General features: G+C 35.6%; 1 protein-coding gene across 1 annotated transcript in view; it reads left to right on the top strand.

Moving 5' to 3' along the window:
* Positions 1–19,310, top strand: part of COL24A1 (collagen type XXIV alpha 1 chain) — a 355,028-nt gene that overhangs the window by 45,697 nt on the left and 290,021 nt on the right. Inside the window, 3 exon segments of the mRNA XM_044914336.1 lie at positions 11,962–12,006; positions 17,236–17,289; positions 19,101–19,145. Coding sequence (XP_044770271.1) covers positions 11,962–12,006; positions 17,236–17,289; positions 19,101–19,145 — 144 coding nt within the window.

Raw genomic sequence — 19,310 nt, 5'->3', positions numbered from 1 at the left:
TAAGCTATGTTGATGTCTTAGTTGTTCATATTCCTTTCCTCTTGGGAGATTTATGTTGGAAGTGGTATTTAGGCTCTGGTTACTTGGTTCTAATCCCACCTGCCATTTTCTAGGGCCCAATGCCTTTGGGTAGGGTGCTTAACTTCTCTACCCTTCAGTTGCCTCATTTGTAAAATATGAAGATAATATTACGCACTTCATAGGGAGGTTTTGGGAACAAGGAATGAGATCATCCAAGTAATACAGTGTCAGACAAATAGCAAGCCCTAATAACTGTTAGCCATTAGCTCTTTATCTGGTTTTGGAAACGTGACCTTGTTTGTTTTCCTTCATAACTCCTGCTAAAGGGCTGAATTTTAAAATGATGAAAAAGATTTTGATCTTATGGAGTGTTTTTCCTCCCACGACCACACTACCATTATTTTTATGGCCTTCAGACTAATCTTCAACATAGACATTGCTTAGAATCTGATCACTTCTTTGAGGTTGTTGGTTGCTCCCATGGAGACAGGAAACTGGAGTGTGATCATTTCTAACAGAATTGGTCTTGATATATAATCATGAATCTGTTTGATTAATGCTACTTAGTACACCTCTGAAGAAACTGTACTGACAAATAGCGTCAAATAGAGACAATCTCATGAAAAGTATCTTAATTATTTTATTTGCTATTAAATATACAGTTATTTCATCCTAAAGAATGATACTGCATATGACAGAAAAACTAATCATTACTTTCCAAAGTTAAATGATGCCTGTGGTTCATGAAATTAGCAATCCAGAAAAGGGAACTCTAAGTAAAGTTTGAGTGGCTGTTGTGTAGAAGAGTATATAAAGAATTATCTATAGAGAAATTTTAAAAGGCTAATTTTAACCATTAGAGCAGATTATCATTTTAACTTTGAAATTGTGCTTACTTAAAGCGGAAGATATTAACTTCCAAAGACCTGTGCATGTATTATATGTCTTGGCTTATAAGTATTTTAAAATCTTAAGGTTAACATATGCTTTTTGGTCTGTGTAAGTCTAATAAAGTGAAATACAGCATTATTTTAAGATTTATTTTTATTTTAAACAAATCGGGTTATAGATTATCTTTCACAGACTTCTTTTCCTCTATTTATTTATTTATTTATTTGCGAGAGAGAGAATGAGAGACAGAGAGCACGAGAGGGAGGAGGGTCAGAGGGAGAAGCAGACTCCCCGCTGAGCAGGGAGCCCGATGCGGGACTCGATCCCGCGACTCCAGGATCATGACCTGAGCCGAAGGCAGTTGCTTAACCGATTGAGCCACCCAGGCGCCCCAGACTTCTTTTCCTCTTATATGATTTTTGAAACTTTCAAAATCTGCCTTTTTTATGTTAAAATCGATCATATAGAAGCCAGTGATTAATTAGCAGCTGTAGCTCAATTTTCTCTAGAGATAAAGTTAAGTTGAAAATATTTAATTAATTAATTAATTAATTTAAAGATTTTATTTATTTATTGAGATAGAGCAAGAGTGAGAGAGAGAGAGTAAGAGAGAGAGCAGAAGGAGAGGGAGAAGCAGACGCCCTGCTGAGCAGAAAGCCCCACTCAGGGTTCGATCCCAGGACCCGGATCTCCTGACCTGAGCTGAAGGCAGCTCTTTAACCGACTGAGCCACCCAGGTGCCCTAAATTGAAAATATTTAGAAACCAAATTACTTTCTGATAAATGAAGCATTCATGGTTTACTATGATTTGATAGCAGTTTAGAACAATGTTGAAACATTTGAAATGATTTTGTAGTTTTTCTGAGGATTTTTCCTCTTTTTAAATACAGAGTGGCTATTAATAGAAACCATATACAGATTTAAAAAAAAAATAAGTATTGCTAGGAAAAGGACAGAAGGAGTCAATCTAAACCTAAACTAATTCTCCACATAGCACACTTGGGACAAATTTCTATCACACTATGGGCATGTCTTATTTTAAAATGAATATATAATAGAAGTATGTTCAAAATGAGCTTGATAGACTATTACTATGGTTTGTACAGAAGGGGAAAGGGCAAGACCAGTTATTAGGTAAAATGTTCTGGTAAATCATGAGCTGTTTTTATGGAATTCACTAATTTTGGTTCATGTTTTGAAAAACCTAGGTCACTCTAGGTTACTTCCTGGCAAACAGGATCCATGCTAGAAGAACCTAGAATAATGGCTCATATTAGCTGTAACCTGGGACTCCTGTTTCTTTCATCCTTGCATTTCTACCCAGAGTGTCAGTGCTAGGTGAATTCTGAAGGTCAAGACAAGAACTCAAGTTACTCACTTTGTAAGTGAGAAATCTAAAATAAGCCCAGAGAGGTTAAGAGAATTAATTGCTCATGGTCACTCAAAATTATGGCAGGATCTAGAGATGAAACTTATTGCTACTGAATCCACTGTGCGTTTAACTATTCTTTGCGTATTATGAGAGATCAACAAGATACTTGGGTTTTGATTAAGATGAAGTTTAGTACATCTTTTTATCTATTAAACTATTTTGTGAAGTATCATTATTTATTATGCTAATATCAATAGTAGCTGTTTTATTATGTGCAATATTCTGGTTGCTCTGCTGAGCCCTGTTTCTTTTCATCTTAAAAACAACTCATTGTGGGGCGCCTGGGTGGCTCAGTCAGTTGAGGGTCCAACTCTTGGTTTCGACTCAGGTCATGATCTCTGGTGGTGAGATCAAGCCCCAGGTCAGGCTCCGCTCTCAGCATGGAGTCTGCTTGAGTTTCTTTGGCTCTCCCTCTGCCTCTCCCCCGACTCATGTGTGCACACGCATGCTCTCTCTCTCTCTCTCTCAAAGAAGTAAATAAATAAAATCTTTAAAAAAAAAAAAAAAAACCTCATTGAGACAAACAGTATGTTTAGTATAAATCACTTACCCAATTATTAATTGGCTGAGTTAGGACTCAAATCCAAGCCTGTTTGACATATGACTGCTCTTATTAACTTCAAATACTGCTTCCCCATTAATAAATTAGTTTGTTAAGCTAGTTTTTGTTAGATGTGTATTTCAGTACTTTTCACTGTCCCAGGCATGTATGTAAGAGGAAGTAAAATTTTGTTTTCCATGAGAGCCAAGGGAACAGATATAGTTTTGGATGACAGATAATAATGACTTCATTATTCCTTTTTGCTGGGACTATCTGGAAATACTAAAATTCTTTTAATATAAACCATACTCAAGTAATCTTGAAATGGGTGCAAGAAAGACATGTGGAGCACAGTGAGAGCTCATGAAAACTGTTGAGATAAAGAGAAGGTTGATGTTGTAAACATTCTGAAAACTAGAAGTAATATTGAGAGAATGAAGTGAATAAATCAGTAGCCATGGTTTTTTTTCCCCCTCTTCAGTAGAGTTTATTTTGCTTCTTTCTTTTCTTCTTTTTTATTTCTCGCCTCTCAACTTTTTTTTTTTAAACCAGTATTAACATCTTAACAAGCACTGTGTTTCCCCAGATTGACTGGTTACACTGCCTCAATTTAGCCACTTTCATGTCCTCTTATTTTCCTAGGAACTAAAGTATGTTTTTACTTCTCACTAAGTGTCTAAATTTGTGCCAAAGGCAGATAAGTTGGATCCAGAGTGCATGCTGTGTTGGATGGAGGACAAGAGTCATAATTCTGAGCTTGGACTCCACACGGAGTTTTAAATTGTTTTTTAATATAGCCAATCAGTTTCTATATTAATATTGGAAGTCTGCTATTTAAAATTGTAAGAACATTAACAATGATTTCAATTGGAGCAGTTTTTCTAGAATCAAGAGGAGAAGCCAGATGGGAGCAGTTAAGCACATCTTAGCATACAGGCATATAACTCACAGCAATTGTGAAATATGATGCACACATTGTCATACAGATTTTTATGCATAATGTATGGCAGTATTTTTCTGAATATGAAAAATACTAACTACTATGGTTTTAGCAATAATTACAAATCAGTGTGAATTCTTATTCTGTTTTAATGGAATTATTTTCAATTATTTAAAAACATTTCCATTACATATGAGGTCCACAGTAAATATCTTTATAAAGTTGGAAAGGAAAAAAAACAGTGAAAGTATCAAGGGGAATGCACTGGGATTTATTAGTCACTCAAAAACTATACAGCTTTTCATAATCTATTTAAAGCAAGGACAGTACTAAGGAGCTAAAATACTGAATGTCCATGAGAACAACAATAAAAAATCAGGATTGGCATAAAATCGGTGCCTGGAGAGAGAAATAAGGAGAGTTCTACTGTTTCTATAGAGTTATCTCTATAGATTATTTTCTCATTTGCCCATCTCCTGGTAAAAACCTGCAAAGCTACACTTCACTTTGGGTTGGTTTCCAATCCAGGTGTAGTACTGAAAGTCTAATACAAATGCTGCTGCATAGGAGCTATGCTGGCACCACCGTGGCCAGCTCCTCCTCAATCCCCCGTTCCCACTAATTGAAGGGGACACAGAGGGCCAGGCAGTTTGGTACTGAGCTCCCCCACAGGCAAGCCAGTGGTTGTCAGAGTGGTGTAATTTGCGGGATTTTGAAAACTTCCCTGTGTCCAAAGATATTTTCCTCTGTCTGGCTTTTGTGATTGACATTTTAACAGTAAGGATAAACTCATTTGGCTAAAAGTATTTCAGTTTTCAGAAATTAAAAATAAAATTCTGTGTCCTCAGGAAAAGCTGGTATCTGTCATGTAGCACCATTTTGAGAATTAGTTTATCATACTCTTTTTCTCCATGAGAACTAGTTGAGAAGGACTGTTACTAGGGTTGATGGGACCAGAGTAAAAACTGAGTGCTGATTAAAGGAGGTTAGTGGGTCAGCGTTGCAAGGAGTTTGCAGCAAATGTTGGCACAAGTCTGTTGTATGCATGAGGGAAGTATGTTCCAAGAAGGGGAGGCAGGTAGAATAGAGAGGTTTGTGTGGTAGTCATCCTATAATTTGAGTCCCTTCAAGTTCTCCATTTATCTGGGATCCTCCTTCTATTTATTTGTTTTTTTAAAAATTTAAACTTCTTATTCTTAGGACTTAAGGAAATGTATTGCCTTCCCCCAAGAAGGGCTTACATTCTCATAGGTATTGATTTTCATCTCATTCTGACTTCTTGCTTAGGGTTTCTTTTTTTATGGTCATCTTATCATAGTTTCTCAATTTTGCCATAGTTTCCTCTGGTTATTTTAGCCAAAACATAGTTATAGGCCTTTGTCTGTATTCCTCAAGGCATTGTTGCTATGAGTCCTGTAGTGTTTGACAAGTTTCATTGGAAAGTTGGAATTACCTAATCTGTAAACTAATGCTGTTATATTACAGAGAAATGAAATTTAATATTGATTTCAGACTACAGTGAAGTAGCAATGGCTAAAGGGAAATATATGAGTGACTTAGGCGTCCTTGTGTGCAAGGACTATATTTTATTCACTGTGGTATCTCAGCCTAGTGTCTGGCATGTATTCTTAGTGAGTGACTGAAGATTGCTGCTCTTAAGTTTAATTGACTGTGCCCTTTCACCCAATCCTAGTGGTCATCTTCTTCCTTGTATCTGCTTTTCAAATGAGTGTCTTATTTTCCCTGGGTCCTCTTTTCAGGACTTCAGCCCATTTTTGGTAGTCTGAGTAGAACTAGTTAACCTGTTTACTAATCTCTCAGTGATGTTGCCTTTCACATGATTATATACAAGGTTAGCCCACCTTTGCCTCAGCTTCTTGACACTAGACAGAAGCAAAAGATCCAGGGAAATTGCCTCAAACAAAAGAGCAGTTTCCTTCTGGAGATAAAATCTGTCACTAAGTCTGGAATGCTACAGTTGTTTTAGTCATATCTTTTTGCCTTGCAATTCATTCAGGAAACCAGTGTTATGTAAATAAGGTATAGTTCCTGTCTTCAAGTAGTTTACTGTCTAAAAAAGAAAGCACACTAAAGTAAATTACAAAGGTGAATTATGCCATGGCAAGGGCAAAAGTGAAGATATAAAAAGGTTATTATAGGACATAGTTGAGGGTTATCCAAACTTTCAGGGGCAGGAGGTGGGAGAGTGTTTAGGGCACAGGGAAGGAGGCAACATCTGAACTGCATCTTGAGGATGAGCAGCAGTTATCCTGATGATACTGTAGTTAATAGACATGTGTATGTTGTCTAACACACAGGTGTCAGTGTAAAGAAAGGCTCAAGGGCAAGAAGGAGATAAGGCTTGAGGGGTATTCAGGGGCCAACTTATAGAGGAACTTGTATCATGTATCACTCATATATATTAATTTGTCAGGTAATAGAGAGCTACTGGAGGGTTTTAAGAAAGGGAGTGCCAGAGGCAAATCATCTACTCTCCAGTTTCTTTGGCATTTTTGTGGGTTTTACAGAGGAATCCTTCTACTTTCTGAAACCTAAAGTCTATAGAAGGAGGCCCAAGGTAGAATGGTAGGGTGACAAATACAGAAGCTGTCTTATACCATAGGGGATGCTTTCTCATATGTAGGAAAAATCCTTATCTGAGTAAATATAAGTCCTTTCCATCTAGTGAAAAAAAAAAAAAAATATATATGTTAGGCACTCCTCACTTTGCATGATTCCCATGTACACAGATTTCAGTTACCATGTTTAATTAAATATCACCAGTCTCCCAGCAACGTGTTCCAAATTGCACTTGCTGCAATTGTTAACTGTGATTAATTGCATAAAGTACAAATTTTGCTGCTCTCTCTTCAGTCTACAAAACAAAATAAACTACAAAAACTACATAAATAACAGGTACGATCACTTACATCATTTCATTCGGTCTCTTGGTGATTGTTCAAGGCACATCTGTTAGTCAGTTCATGCACAGACAGCAAAGTGTATAGTGTGTCTCTTCCTTGTCTCTCAGTGATAAACCTATGTGATATTTTACACAAATGGATAATCAAAAGATGTAATTTACCAACAAAGATGAGAGTATAGCAAAATAAAGGAATAGTGATAACAGAGGACTTAAAATTAGAATTGAACATAAATGGAATTATAGACGAAATAGCTGATCCTGGGACATGGCTGCCATTTGAGAGACTCTAGATGATGCAGCCAGAGGAACATAGTGAAGGTTAACTTTTTGGCATAAATGAGGAAAGAAAGGGTTGTGATGAATATGACAGAGATGTCCCAGAGGAGGTAACACCAGCAAAAAAGCTTCACAGTAGAAGAACTTCTGGAACTATTTCATGACATTGAAAGTACAAAGGATAAAATGTTCAAAGTTGATCCAGACTTGGAAAGGAGTTTGACAGTTTGCCAAAGCATAGAAAATATGCTTGCTCAGTATGGTAATTTATACAAGAAGGCCAGCACTATTCAAACTACTCTTCATAAGTTTTTTCAAAGAAATGACACTTTTTCAATGTTTTTAATATTTTAAATTACATTGTACTCTAAATATTAATTTAACATTTTTTCACTTCCCTACACAATTGTGACTGGCAAAATTTTTAACATTTTGACAAAAATTTTTAAAAGTCACAGAACATTTGTAATTTTTCCCATTATTAATATTGCTTTGCATGGTTTTAGCTTGGATGATCAGTTTTATGGTCCTGTAGTACCATGCCAAGTGAGGATAGCCTGTACATAAATGGTACCACTATTTTCCTTATGGATAAACATTTTATTTATGTATCCAAAATTTTAATAACTTGGGTCAAGTTCAGGTATATAACTTGAAATTTGTTTTTTCCCATCTCTTAATATTTCTGGTTTTGATTCTACTGTATCCACTGAATTTATTATTTAATCTGTTTTAAAACAGGGTTTGTAGATTTTCTTATTGGCATTCCTTAAGGAATGTGTTCACATCAGTTTTTTTTCAATGTATTCATCTGAGAAAAATTGTATGTTGTTATTTACTGGACTTTTTTGTTATTCTTCCCATATGAGTATAGAAAACAGTGACTCAAGTAATATTTTCAAAAGACTATACTATAAACTAATTTTTAAAAATAAAATGTTAAGTCCCTACACTGTAGCTATGCCAAAATTTAAATGTAGGCATTTTCCCCAGGAACTTATTCCCTTTGCTTTTAAAAACTTTACAGACTAGTATTTAAGTAGAAAATAAATAAGGAGTATAGTCACAGATATAGGAAATAAGTGGAGGCCTTTCTACAATAGTGGTGCTAACTCCAGTGTATTATAGATATAATAATGTCACATTAAAAAGTAGCAAAGACATTCTTTGTCCTATTTATTTACCTTTCATTTTAACATTAAGAGAATTGAGATGTCATATTAGATACTTAGAATTAGAGTCTATTTTTGGGGCACCTGGGTGGCTTAGTCAGTTGAGCATCCAACTCTTGATTTGGGCTTGGTCATGATCTCAGGGTCGTGAGATGGAGCTCATCAGCATCAGGCTCTGTGCTCAGCAGGGAGTCTGCTTGAGATTCTCTCCCCACCCCCACACCCTCTCTGTCTTTCTCTCTCTCAAATATATAAATAAATAAATCTTAAGAAAAAAGAATTAGAATCTATTTTCTATTCAAGTAACTCAAATCCATTCAAGTCTTTCCATCAGTTCATTCTTCATCCAAGACTCATCATTAATTAATTAATGGGCACTTTCTGTGAGCCAGGCACTGTTCTAGGCACTGAGGATACCACACTGAATAAAATAAAGAACTTCAGTTTAAACTCTGTAAGGAGCTTATATACCATCTCTTACTCCACCACTAAAATCTGATTTATAATTATCTTTCACTATACTATAAAAGCCTCCAACCTGATCCATTCTCTTCTATTCTACACATCTCAGAGTCTCTATCTTTATTTTATATCATATGCCTGAATCTGTTTTTTCTCTGATATATAAATCAATCTTACTTAAATTCTTCTTACGCCTCTAAGCCCAAATTGACTCATAAAATGCCTTTGTTTTTTATTCAGTGAAAGCTAAATTAAAAAAAAGAAGTAGTGACTTTCTTATAGACCCAAGTAACCACAGAATGCTAACAATAAAAGGAAATTCAGCTCTCCCCCTCACACTGCTAAGTACCTGAATTTTTCTTTCTTTCCTTCTTAAAAAAATTGTTTAACCTAATTAAAAAAAGGATTTGACTGACCTGACTTGTTCCTATTTAGGCAAAACTCTTTATTCCAAGTGACTTCATTGGCTACTGGCCAGACTTCATATTGGTCTCCCTTAGATCAAGTGTCATGTCCTGTGGCTGAGGTGGAGTAGGAGTGAGTTCATGAAGAAAAGATCATGACTGTTGCTGCCTCCTTACTAGAGTCTCTGGATATGGAACAATCCCTTCAAAGGAAATTTTACATACAGAAGATACCATGTTTAATATGTCTAGTTCACCATTGTAAAGTAGTTGTACTTAAAGAAGTTGTACCACCTCTGCATTCTGTTTATCATGGGCTAGGGGAGGGAAGAAACTCTGGTTGGAAAAACATCTGGTAGCCAAAGAAAGGGAAGCATGTAGTTAGACTCAAGTATTCACAGAAATAAACATAAATAAGTAAATAAATAAACATGTACTTAAAAAAAAAAAGGAAAAGGAAATAGGCTTATGACAGGGGTTTCTCTACCTATGTGCCTCTTACCCTGGCTCCTTATTCCTCATCTTCCTGACACTTCTTGGGAGCTTCTTAGCACCCACCCTCCTAGAGCTGCTGTCCCGACCTAGGGAGCCACCACTGCTGCCTTAATGCTGAAGACATTTCTTATGTTCTGTTATAAAAAGTGAAGAAACTTAGCTCTGATAATATTTGTACTTGTGGAATCTCACCTAACACTTGGACAACTGAGAACAGTATGTCTCATGTTTTGTAATTAGGCTGATATTTAGGTATCTTAAAAAAAAGTATAAACTCAGGGCAAAATTGAGCTAAAACTTTGGGTCTATTAGATGTTGTTGGTAAATGAGCAATTTTAATAACACCAAGTTTATGAAATATATAATTCCTTTGGTTGATTTGTCTTGGTGATCTATAATTAACATTTGTGTATATTGATGAGAATGAGTGTATTTGACAACTACGTGCATCTAGAATAAGTAGAAGGGCAGGATACTCAATTCTTGATAAATCTGTCAAACTGACATGATTCCACCTTGCTACCTGTATCACTTTGGTCAAATCATTTAATTCTCAGAACTGTTTTGTTATCTGTAAAAATAGGGGAAATATCTACTTTGTAGGATTGCCATCGAATCAACAGAGGTATTTGGAAGTGGCTGGTACAACATCTGGCACATAGTAGCTCAGTGAAGTTCCTTTCTTCCTTTTCCCCCCTCTTTTTTCCCCTCCTTCTTTCTCATGACCACTTCTCTGTTCTCTTGTTAATAGTCTAAACACAAAAGGACCAAGCTCCCACAGGACAGTCCTTTTCCTCTGCCCTCTTGTTTTTTCCTTTTGTTACCTCATCGTGGCTAATACGCTTACATATAATATAGAGATAACACAAAAATCTGTCTTTAAACTTGTTTTCTTAGTTTTTCCGGTCTTTTCTTTGGTTCCCAAGAGACCTGTTTACTTCAGCATTTTATTGTTGCTTTAAGTTTAACATATCAAAAGCTGCTTAAATCACTTCCTTATTTTTCAAATAGGCGCCCTCTTCTAATTTCCTCATTGTCTAGCCAAAGCATTACTTCCTTCTCTAATTCATTAATACAAATTGATAAAGCCCTCAGTGATTAATCCTGAATGATTCTTTGACTCCATTATTCTATATCCTGAAATTCTAAAAACTTAACCTTCAGTTTGTAGTACATTAATTTCAAGTTTTTAATATTTGTAAGCTCAAAGTTATTTCAGTTTTTGAGTTAGAATTTGCTTAAAATCATACGAGGTTCTCTCTCTCTCTTTTTGATTTATTTATTTTTTTGAGAGAGAGGACACACACACACATACACACACGCATGCTTGAGGGAGAGGGGAGGAGGGAGAAAAGCAGACTCCCTACTGAATGCAGAGGCCTATGCATGGCTCCATCTCAAGACCCGAGATCATGACCTGAGCCGAAACCAAGAATCAGATGCTTAGCCAACTGAGCTACACAGGTGCCCAGAAGTCCTATGAGATTCCTAAGAAAAGGAAATTTTTCTTGTTGTTTTGTATATGTCAAAACCTAGTAAACGGTTGATTTACTGATTATTGATTAGAGCTATAAAAATAAACTCCAAAGTGTTCCTTTATTTCTTTCTTCCTGTACTTTTGTTTAGCTTCCTTCATCTTGCTCACAAATCTTTCTAGAAGAAAAAGAATATTATCTATTTTATATCTTAGGGTATTAGTAATGGAGATTAAAGATTTGATTTGGGTTCTATTATATGGAAAAAAATTTTTGATACTAATTTTTTAGCTCTATAAAACCCCTTTTTTTCATAGGACCCATGAGCAGCCTCTTTGGTTTTTCTTAGGTCATTCATGGAGTGTGGTGACAGTGATTTGGATTAGAGAAATGGCCAGATTATGGTCCAGTTTTTCAGTAATTACAAATAGATTATGTCTGAGGGCATTTTGCTTCAGCATTAATAAACTAAAACCAACTTGACAGAGTCTGGTTTGGGCTTTGTGCTGAGCATGGATACTGCTTAGGATTCTCTCTCCCTCTCCCTCCTGCCCTCCTCACTTCTCTAAAAATAAATAAATAAATAAATAAATAAATAAATAAATAAATAAATAAATAATAAATAAATAATGAACTAAAATCAACTTTTAAAAAGCTTCAGTAAGATTTAACAGATCCATTGCTGGGTACCAGCTTTATATAAAAGATGCTGTTTTTATTCTCTATTCAATAGTATGCTACCATTTTTGTTGATAGTAACAAATAATTCAAATACTCATATTAAAAAGATAAATAAGAAATAAATTATAAATATGCTTTGATGAGGAAACCAAAAGTTGGGATAAAAACAACTTAGAACCTTTGTTTAGTTTTTGGCTTGTATGAGCTTATGGTTCATAGCATGTCTTCACCTTTAACCTTGCAGGGACTCAAAGGCTATCCAGGGCTCCCAGGACTCCAAGGTGAACCAGTAAGTACTTCATTTATAAAACCTGTATCTTCTCCAATAAAAAAGACACACATTAGTGAACTCCATTGAGAGATTATTTTTCCCCACTTACTAAATTTCCTTCTCAATGATTTTCACTCTCTTTAGTGCAAGACAGACTTTTTCAATTGATCATGTTATAGGTTTGCTTTTGTTTTTTTCCTGAATCCCTGACTGACTTTAACTACCTGCCTGAGATATTCCAGAACAGCAGTTCTTAAACTTTTGAGGTTCACAAGCCCCTCTGAGAATGTTATAAATGCTATGAACTCTTTCCCCAGAAAACACACATATTCATGCACATGAATGCACACACGCACACACACACACTTATTTATTTTTATTTTTTGTTTCCATTTTTTCTTTCACACATTTGTTTTTTTTTTAAGATTTTATTTATTTGAGAGAGAGCGCGCTTGTGCACGCGCACGCGCGTACACACACACACACACACACACACACACACGAGTGGAAGGGAGGGGTGGAGGGAGAGGGAGAAGCAGATTCCCCACTGAGCAGGGAGCCTGATGCGGGACTCGATCCCAGGACCCTGGGATCATGAATGGAGCTGAAGGCAGATGCTTAACCGACTGAGCCACCCAGGTGCCCCACACATTTGATTTTTTATACAGTTTCAGGGGTTTGCCTATTTACAAAAGCCTATTAATAGCTGTTAATTTCCTGACCTTTGCATAAGGGAATGTAAATAAATTTTAATAAAAATCCAAATTACAATAGCACATATGTTATTGTCCATTATACACATATGCACATATTTAAAGTCAGAATAGTTTGGGAACTATTTAGTTTTTAATCATGTTATTCTTTCTCTCTCCCGCCAGAAAATAATGTATCATATGTCATAGGGAAAAAAAATAAAGCCATATCTCTTGTTTTCAATACAGTATATATTAGGTCAGTATAAATAAAGCAGTGAAAAGGATAAGAGATAAGAAACTAACTAGGGTGATGGACACCATTATTGGAGATTCAGCAAAGAGCCTCAGGAAGCCCTAAAGAGAGCTCCAGAAAGAAATGTGATAGAATGTCCCTGAGGGAAAGATATAAATGAAATAAAGCTCATTTTTTCTTTCATTCATGTTAAGTGGGACTGAACAGTCCTGAGGCACAGTTTTTCAAGATTACTAATTACTAGAAATAGCAAGTAAAGTGATATATGTATCCGTAACAAGTGCAATCTCAGTTTCTTGAAGATCAAACAAGTGCTAAAAAGCATTTATGGGAAAAAAGTCAGAAGGACAGGAAGGATTAGTCCCTGGGGAGAAAAAAAAAAATCTCTAGGGGCACCTGGGTGGCTCAGTCGTTAAGTGTCTACCTTCTGCTCGGGTCATGATCTCGGGGTCCTGGGATCGATCCCTGCATTGGGCTCCCTGTTCCGTGGGAAGCCTGCTTCTCCCTCTCCCGCTCCCCCTGCCTGTGTTCCCTCTCTCGCTGTGTCCCTCTCTCTCTGTCAGATAAATAAATAAAACCTTAAAAAAAAAAATCTCTAGAAAACTGCTTTGACACAAATGTCTGGGTTCTAATAAAGAAAACCTAATATTTCACAAGTAAATGAAAAATTGACCATGTTAATACTTACAAGTGTTCTCACAACTGCTCTATAACCTAGTTCTTAGTATACTTGTTATTGTTCTGAGAGTGGTGTGCATTTTAGAAGAGTCTAAAATCAGTTTTAAAGGTTGGAAAATGTATTTTGGAGCAGTTATGGCTTTCCATTCTGTTTATTTCCAGAAAAAAGGCAAAATTGGTGGTAACTGTGAAATACATCTAAAATCATTTTGCATTTTAACTGTGAACACACTGGATATTAAGAGGAGCATAACTAATTTGCTAGGAGACATTTACTTCTGAAAAATTTTGTAAATATCTATAAATTGGTCAATAAGCATTTGGAAAATAATTTTATCATCTGTGCAAGTGCCAGTAATAAGAGCTGTCATTTACTGAATTCTTATTAATTGCTAAACTATACCTACTATCAACTATAACTTCTAGTAGTATAATTATTTATTGAGTATTTCCATATGTTAACTAATTTAATGCATGGCAATGCTAAGGATTGTTGCAGTTTCTCCCACTTTTAAATATATTTCTACACATTGTTCTGTTTTCTCCACACAATAATCCTGTGACCTAGATATTATTATTCTTTTTTTTTTTAAAGATTTTATTTATTTATTTGACAGAGAGATAGAGAGATAGCACAAGTAGGCAGAGTGGCAGGCAGAGGGAGAGGGAGAAGCAGGCTTCCCGCTGAGCAGGGAGCCCGATGCGGGGCTCAATCCCAGGACCCTGGGATCATGACCTGAGCCAAAGGCAGCCGCTTAGCCGACTGAGCCACCCAGGTGCCCCTAGATATTATTATTCTACTTTACTAATTCTACTTGGTAGCAGTGCTGGGATTCCCAGTGAAGTCTTGATTTTCTCAGAATGTGTGCTTTTAATTCTTGGTGTTAGAAGTAGGATTGGGGCAAGTTTCCTATTCCTGATTTCTCCAGGGTCTAGAGATAGATCTTTGTGTCTAAATTGCTCCATTCGATCTATAGATTTAAGTGGGCCAACTTTTTTGTTTTTAACCATTTTTAAGTGCATAGTGAATTTTAAGTTGTAGTGTTTGCTTTGAGTTTCATTTGAGCTTCTGTGGTTGTCATAGTGATTTTAGGGTGTGGTTTGCTTATACATGTTTATGCCATATAAGACTGCTGAAGGTTTACTTGTTTACTTTGTCTACTGCCATTCCAGGATAGCAGAATTTAGCCATCCCCAAGAATTCTTTTGTGTATTTCTCTTTGCAGCTGGAATGTGTTAGATCTCTACATGTTGCCTTAACACCTTTTATGAAAATCCATTCAAAATCAGATTTCCTTTATGTCTTAAAACAGATTGCTTTTTAATAGAGCTTAATTAATCTAATTTGGCTAGGAGAGGAATGAAAGGGATGGTGGTTGGTCTTAGCCAGACAGTGACCTACAGAATAAAAACAGCCCTTTTAATTTGCTTCACTCCTTTCTAATGGCATACCCAAATATAAGGTTTTGTGAATGTCTGGATATAAGCCTGTGTATTTTAGAATTGGATGAAGCATAAAGGAAGCAATTGTAAATAGACTGGAGTGAATCTCATAATTAGAGGGCTTTCCCTAGAGTGCTATTGGAAGTTATGTACACTTTAGAACTACGCTAGGGAAGCAGCCTTAGATGGTGGTCTCTGGAATTAGACATGCTTATTCAAATCCTCGCTTCCCATGTACTAGCTGAGTGACTTTCCACTGGTGACAGACACTGTATGTTTCATTTTGTAATCTATAAAATAGGGATAATGGCACCTACCTTATAGGGTTTAGGCAGATTAAATAAGATAATACATATAAAATATTTAAAATAGTGCCTGGCATATGATAGGTGCTAAATGAATGTTATGGGAATATGATATTATATATTGACCATGTTTTTAATAAGGTGATATTTAGTACAGAAATATGGTTTCTGAAATTCATAGGATAAATCTCTCCATATGTAGATAAGAATTTTATTCTGTACTTCTCAGAAAGCCACTGTTTTATTTACATTCTGTTAAATTGTCCATTGTCATATATATATATATATATATATACATATATAGCACTGCCAAACTGTGTCTCAAGTTTTTATAACTCTATTAAAAAATAATGCTTGTTATACAGTCTTAACTCTATAAATTGGTCAATAAGCATTTGGAAATATATATATATTATATATATATATATAATGGATGAATGTCTATACGTATATAGTACATATATATATGTATGTATGTGTGTGTGCATGACATGACAACTTTTGTCAGATTGTCTGAGTTCATATTCGGGCTCTGCTACTTACTCACTGTGGCATCTTGGGCAAGTTTCATAACTTCTCTGTATCTTACTTTCTTCAAATGTAGAATAGAGAAAATAGTATCTATCTCATAGATGTAAAGCTGATGTAATGTGCTTGGCATAGTGAGTGGCACATAAAAAGGGCTCAGTAAATGGTAATTGTTGGAGGAAGGGGAGAGGAGGAGGGAGAGAAATGAGAAGAGAACAAAATTGAGAGAGATTCTGAGAAAAGTGGACATAAAGATATATTAGGAGCCTTCATGTCTAATAAAATGTTCATCTGTGATTCTCCAATTGCCTTTTCCTTTGTCTGTTCTTACTATAGATTTTCCAAATTTTTAGGAATTTTATAGTGTTTTTGTGCTTAAACTGAAAGTAACACTCTTCTGTGTGCTTCAGAGCAGAAGGGCAAAGGGCTAGTGTCTTTTATCTCTTACAAACAATAAGAAGGAAATGAATTTTACATAATAAATAAATAATCTATGAAATTTAACATTGCTGTCACCATCTGAGGTTAAGTAAAGGCAGTTCAACATATAGTCTTCTGGCATTTCTTGGTTCAAGAATTATTTAATACACCTAAACTCTGGATACACTAATGAATGAATTTATCAATGAAAGAAAAGTAAAAACAAAGTGGAGGTATTTCTTCTCACTTGACCCCCGCCCCCCAGTTCTGTAGCAAGTTTCCTTTCTTATGCCTTTGAGTCTCCTTTCTTCAGCAAACCTTGTTTTAAAATTAAAAATACAAAGTTGTCAATTTAAAATGAGTTTACCGTCCAAAGTTAGTTTGAATTTTTAGATGGATCTATGTTATGATAAAGGTACTTACCACTTAATATCCATTTCTTAATCAGACTTGCTGTAAGAATGAGTTTACTTTAGGAAGGAAGAAAAGGTTTGTTCTGAGGTTCACTGCCCCTTTTAGTCTTCTGGGCCTCATGCTTAGACATTTAAGGAGAGTTGCGAGATGATTGAGATAAGAAGGAATTCAATGTAAAAAGATACTGGTTATTAGGAAATGTATCAACTCCTTTTCTAGAATAAGTGTCTTCTTTATGTAGTGCTGGATTTTCCATCCTAGATTTATCATTATGAATAGTCTGTGTCTCATTTAAGGCCCCTAATCTGACAGTTTTATTTTTTTATTTAATAATTTTGGCTCATTTTTATTTCAAATAGGTGATTTCAGTCAGGTAAACAATGTGCAGGACCCTTAGTACTTTTATGGGGGAAAATTTCTTTATAAACTTGGCTATTATAATTGTGCCAAATTTGTTTCCTTGGGCTTCTTTTGATTTTGTTGTATTGTTTTATTTTATTTTTTATTTCAGGGAATTCTAGGATTCACTGGTAATATTGGTTCACGTGGTTACCCTGGCAGGCAGGTGAGGTAACTATATTTACATTTCTCCTTTTATGTTCCTTTTCATTAATGCATTGTATGTTCTGATTTTCAGAGTTAGTGTTCAAATAATAATTGGTTTATTTCTATTAAATAATGAATTACTCATGGCAAAATAATTTCAAAATTAAAATTGTAAAAATCTTTAAAAATGTTACTGTAGAAAGTTTTGTTTAAAATGGGAGTAGGGTTCTTAAACATGTGTGAGGTGATACAGTGGAAACTTCAAAATTAAAATGCCCAAGGGTCTAATAAGATTTTAAAACAATCCTGCCACTGATTTTACAATACTGCCACTCACTATAATGAAGTAATGGTAAGAGTTAAGACTGTATAACAAGCGTTATTTTTTTTTATTTTTATTTTTTTAAAGATTTATTTATTTATTTGAGAGAGCGAGAATGAGAGAGAGAGAGAGAGTACATGAGAGGAGGGAGGGTCAGAGGGAGAAGCAGGCTCCTCGCTGAGCAGGGAGCCTGATGCGGGACTCGATCCTGGGACTCCAGGATCATGACCTGAGCCGAAGGCAGTCGCTTAACCGACTGAGCCACCCAGGCGCCCTGCATTTTTTTTTTAAAGATTTTATTTATTTATTTGCGACAAGAATGAGAGACAGAGAGCACGAGAGGGAGGAGGGTCAGAGGGAGAAGCAGACTCCCCGCTGAGCAGGGAGCCCGATGCTGAACTCGATCCCGGAACTCTAGGATCATCAGCTGAGCGAAGGCAGTCGCTTAACCAACTGAGCCACCCAGGCGCCCTGTTTAAATATATTTTTAAGATTTTATTTATTTATTTGAGAGAGAGACAGAGAGAGAGCATGAGAGGGGGGAGGGTCGGGAGGGTCAGAGGGAGAAGCAGACTCCCCGCCGAGCAGGGAGCCCGATGCGGGACTCGATCCCGGGACTCCAGGATCATGACCTGAGCCGAAGGCAGCTGCTTAACTGACTGAGCCACCCAGGCGCCCCACAAGCATTATTTTTTAATAGAGTTATAAAAACTTGAGACACAGTTTGGCAGTGCCAGGCATACCACTACCGAATAATTTTATCTGAAATGAGTTCAAGTCTTTTTACACAGTTTTGAAAATGCATTCTAAGCATTTTATATTTATTTTCCTCTCACTTACAACTTTATTTCATACAGACGAATAATAGAACAAATTTTCTTCCCGAGGTTTTCATGAATTGAAGACTTACTCTTGAAATTAATTATTCATTTAGCATACTAGAAAGCTATAGTTATAATATCTTTTTTATTCCCAAGAATGAGGGAAATGAAAATGCCAAAAAGTAATCTATAGTTAACAAAATTCCATATTTTAGGCCTTTAAAAATACATGGAGAGTATTGTATATTAGAGTCTTACCGCCAAGTGATGATTTGTGGTCCGAAACATATATAAATACTCAAGCATATGGACATTGATCTGAAGTTAAAAATGCATTGGTTTTTAAATTATGGGAATGTATTTTAGATAAGTTAATTAGAAGTGTTTTAAAAGAACACAGTTTTCCAAATAATTTAATTAAAATTTATTTTTTCTGTATCTTATAATGTGTGTTAATTTACCTTGTTTAGGTATCTAAAATATATTTTTGTATAGATTATATATAGTAACTCTTTTGGTTCTGAAATTCTAAAACCCCTTGAACATATATAGTCTTCATTAAGTATACCTAGTTCTGAATTTTATACTTGTGAAAATGATACCTCTTTATATGACCATTTTATTTTATTTATCAACAATGCTTTCAAAATACTGTAGTATGATAATGATGTCTTTTGTTCACACTAGGGTTTAGCTGGACCAGAAGGTAATCCAGGTCCTAAAGGTGTACGAGTAAGTAAACATTTTCATCATTTTGTAAGCATGCTTGCATAAAAATCGAATGAAGTATATAAAATAGGTATCAGTTCCATACTTCCATAGGAACTTTGAATGTAATGCCAGTTTAGCCTGAAAAGAAGTACATTTGTTTAATAGATGCTTTCACTGTTAATGGCC

Source organism: Neomonachus schauinslandi, chromosome 4 (genome assembly GCF_002201575.2).
Source record: "Neomonachus schauinslandi chromosome 4, ASM220157v2, whole genome shotgun sequence".
In the NCBI taxonomy this organism is placed as follows: domain Eukaryota; kingdom Metazoa; phylum Chordata; class Mammalia; order Carnivora; family Phocidae; genus Neomonachus; species Neomonachus schauinslandi.
This window is presented reverse-complemented; position numbering and strand designations above follow the sequence as displayed.